This window comes from Cystoisospora suis, assembly GCF_002600585.1.
Source record: "Cystoisospora suis strain Wien I chromosome Unknown contig_400, whole genome shotgun sequence".
NCBI lineage: Eukaryota > Apicomplexa > Conoidasida > Eucoccidiorida > Sarcocystidae > Cystoisospora > Cystoisospora suis.
The window spans coordinates 23,599-27,089 of NW_027153201.1; the positions used below are offsets into that span (position 1 = coordinate 23,599).

Sequence of the window (3,491 nt, forward strand, 5' to 3'; positions counted from 1 at the left end):
TAAGAAGGTTCAGAAGGACTCATACATACGATGAGTAAGGCTATGACTAATACGAACGTGAAGACTCGTAGTCCTACTACTCTTACTATGACTTAGACTACTATTCCGTCCCCATCAATACTATGACTAATACCCATACTAGTATCATTATGACTACTACTGTCCGCGTGCACCCCGCAACTCACTTACCAGTGGTATCTGTAGGAGTCACTTCTACTATGTGTGACGAACACTACTACTTTCACTACTATGACCAATACTATGATCCACACTTCTCCTCCTCCTCCTCTCCTACTACTACTGGGACTAAACTATGACCATGGCTGGTAGGTATCAACTGACGAGGAGTCGAGGTGCCGTCTATCGGACGAACAAGAGAAAGAAAAGAAAGCGAACGAAGAGTCACCCCTACTGCGGTCCTCTACGCTTCTACTCTACATAGATAGGCGGATAGATGCATACAGTGGAGATCGAAGACAGGTAGATAGATAGATAGGTAGATTTCGAATAGATAGATAGGAAGTTAAGAGAATGAAGAGGCAGTATCAGTAGAAAGAAAGGAGTATAGATGCATATACATGTATAGAGACAAGATAGGGAAAGAGAGAGAGAAAGAGAGGTGCGTAGACATACTCGCTTATTGCCCGAGTCGGAGATATACATAACGTTGTCTTCATCCATGAAGACGTCGTTAGGCAAATTCAACTGAATTATCTCGTTCGGTGCCGTCAAAAGACCAGTGCCTGTATGGACGATACAAGACATTAAACACGAGCAGAAGAAGTACCTAGACAGAGACAGAGAACAAGAAGAAGGAGACAAAAGAAGAAAACAAGAGGGGGACCGGACCAGGAGTGGAAGAGGACGGACAGAAAGAAAGAAAGAAGAGAAATCCAGGAGGCGGACGAGACCATTCTAGTGCGCCTCATTCACCAAATGTACATAGAGATGTCTCTTTACAATTTCTACACCTGCACATACACCTAAAGAGAGAGAGAGACGAAGGATATATTAAAGATAGAGAAATAAATGAAACATAGACAGATTCAAGATAGACAGATAGATAAATTAAAGATAGATAGATTAAAGATAGATAGATAGGTCAAAGATAGATAGATTAAAGATGGGCAGACGGATGAAAGAGATATTTAGAAGACAGCTTCAAGATGAAGAGTAGAATAGATGAGTAGAGAAGGGGGGGGATAGATACCAGGACGTGGCTGGTAACTAAAGCTGAAGCTCCTACCTACCTACCTAACTAGCTAGCTAGCTGGCTACCTAGCTGGCTAGCTAGCTGGATCGATATCTCTGACTCTGCCCATTCCTTTTGTGTTTTGTATGGTGAATTTCTAAACTAGCAGTAAGAGTTCATGAGAAAGAAATGTTGACTCCTTCCATCCATCTAACCATACAAAGACAGAAGTGAAGAGATCTTTAATTTCTTTCGAAAAATGTCCCCTTTTTACCTGCCACTCCATTCCCAACGACAGACTCGGCTTGGTGCACCTTATGGGCGAATTTAAGTCGATAGATTCGATGCAGTTTGCGGCTTGCAAGATAGAAGTATTCGCCTGTCCTGTCTAAAGTAAAGCCTCGAGGATCCTCGATCGTTGCCGCTGCATACACTATCTTCGTATCTAATGGACATAGGATGATCATATTCACCTCTAATAGATGCAAAAAGGAAGAGAAGAAAAGAAAAAGAAGAATGGGGGGACAAGGAAAGGCAAGAAAGCAAAACGAGAGAGGAAATGGAGATGGAAACAGACAAGCAAGAAAAGACACAAAGAGAAAGGAGAAGATGAAATCTATTAAAACGAAGACGCTAAGAGAAGAGAAGAAAAGAGAGAAGAAAGACAGAGAAAGATTGGGGAGCTTTCTGACTAGGATGACTGAAAGGATAAAGAGAGAGAAGAGCTAGACAAGTAGAAATAGAAACACATTCACGCTAAAATACACACTGCCCGAACGCAGAGATAGATACATAGATACATAGATAGATAGATTGATAGCTTAAAAATAGAGAGATAGATTAAAGATGAGTATAGATAGAGAGAGGAAGTGTGTATGTACACTTCAAATAGGCCACAGCAGCAATGAATGAAAGAGAGAAGTAGATCGATCCGAGGTGTCTTCTATTCTGTAGTCTCCGTCTCCTGAGTAGATAGATGGACTGAATTTTTCTTCTTCTTCTTTTCCTTCTCTTCTCCTCCTATGATTCTCTTAGGTGACAGAGTAAGGACAACTTCATATGCATAGGTATGCAGACGTATATATATATATACCCTTATGTATACGTGCCTATATAGTCAGATATAGACACATGTGGACGTGATGTCGGGTAGAGGCTACATGAGAGTGCCAGGAGTCATAAGAAGAAGGACAGGCACCGAGAAGAAGAGAAAGAAGATACCTGGATAGATTGCATAGATTGTGTCTCCTGATCGATCAGCTAGAACTCGCGTTGGCTCACGAAACCAAACGGAGACATTAGGGACCTCTCCAGTCCCCATTCCCACCACCTTCGATGAAAATCCTTAGAGACAAAAAGAGATCCACACATCTTGAAACAAGCAGAGTAGCCCCCAGGAGGACAGTCCATAAGCATCATTACCATAGCAGCCACGAATGAGATACCTAAGGAACTTCATCAAAAGAGAAAAGTTAGAATAAGTGATACCAGCGTCTCCTACTACTACTAGTAGTACTACCACCCGAGTGGTCCTTGCTCTCTCTCTCTCTCTCCTTACAACTCATTACCTCCTGCTACTACTACTACTACTACGGCTATTAAGTTCAATCACTATGGATCGCCAGCTCAAAGATAGATAGCGAAAGATCCTTCACCTGAAGAATATAGATACGTGTGGACATGTCTACAACGAGACACGTAGACAGCTATGTCTTTCTGCGTGTCTATATGTATAGCCGGCCCCTATAGAAGTGGGTAGGCATGTACGAACATGTAGGAAGATGTATACACGTAGGAAGACTCGAGACTCTCTCTAGCATCGACAAACGCCTTTCACCGAGGAAGTGAAATACACCCCCTTTGAGAGAAGCTCGTTGCCTTGTAGCTTCTGTATCTCTTCTTATCTCCTACATAGACACTCCGACACTCTTTGTTTCATGCCTTTCATTCTTAGAAACCTTCTGTCTCTGCGTGTCTCTTCTCTTTCTCCATCTCCCCCTCTCTATCTTTTGACTAAGGCTTCCTGTTGATTAGTCGCTAAGGAGATTTCCGTCGCACCAAGACAAAGAAAGTGAAGAGCCGTTGATCCCTCTTCTCTCTTCTTCCTGTCTCCATTGTTTGTCTCTCCCTAAAGTTTCTCTTTTTCTTCTTCCTCCAAGTTGGAAAGACCTCTCCGTGTTAAATGAAGAGGAGAAAGGATCCGTAATTAAAGCAACCCTTCTTCTTTCTTCGTATACTAAAGACACTTGTTGGGAAGAGTAATGAGTTGCTTCTTTGCCAAGAAAGAAGAGAAGAAGAA

The 3,491-nt window shown here is 42.2% G+C and overlaps 1 protein-coding gene across 1 annotated transcript in view; it reads right to left on the minus strand.

Annotated features, from left to right (window-relative positions):
- Positions 1 to 3,491, minus strand: part of CSUI_001012 (gcc2 and gcc3 domain protein) — a gene marked incomplete at its 3' end in the record, with an annotated part of 4,146 nt that overhangs the window by 410 nt on the left and 245 nt on the right. Inside the window, exons 2-4 of the mRNA XM_068061218.1 lie at positions 2,414 to 2,536; positions 1,467 to 1,667; positions 634 to 743 (exon numbers count right to left, since the gene is read on the minus strand). Of these exons, the coding sequence (XP_067926807.1) occupies positions 634 to 743; positions 1,467 to 1,667; positions 2,414 to 2,513 (411 nt within the window). The remainder of the gene's footprint in view (positions 1 to 633; positions 744 to 1,466; positions 1,668 to 2,413; positions 2,537 to 3,491) is intronic.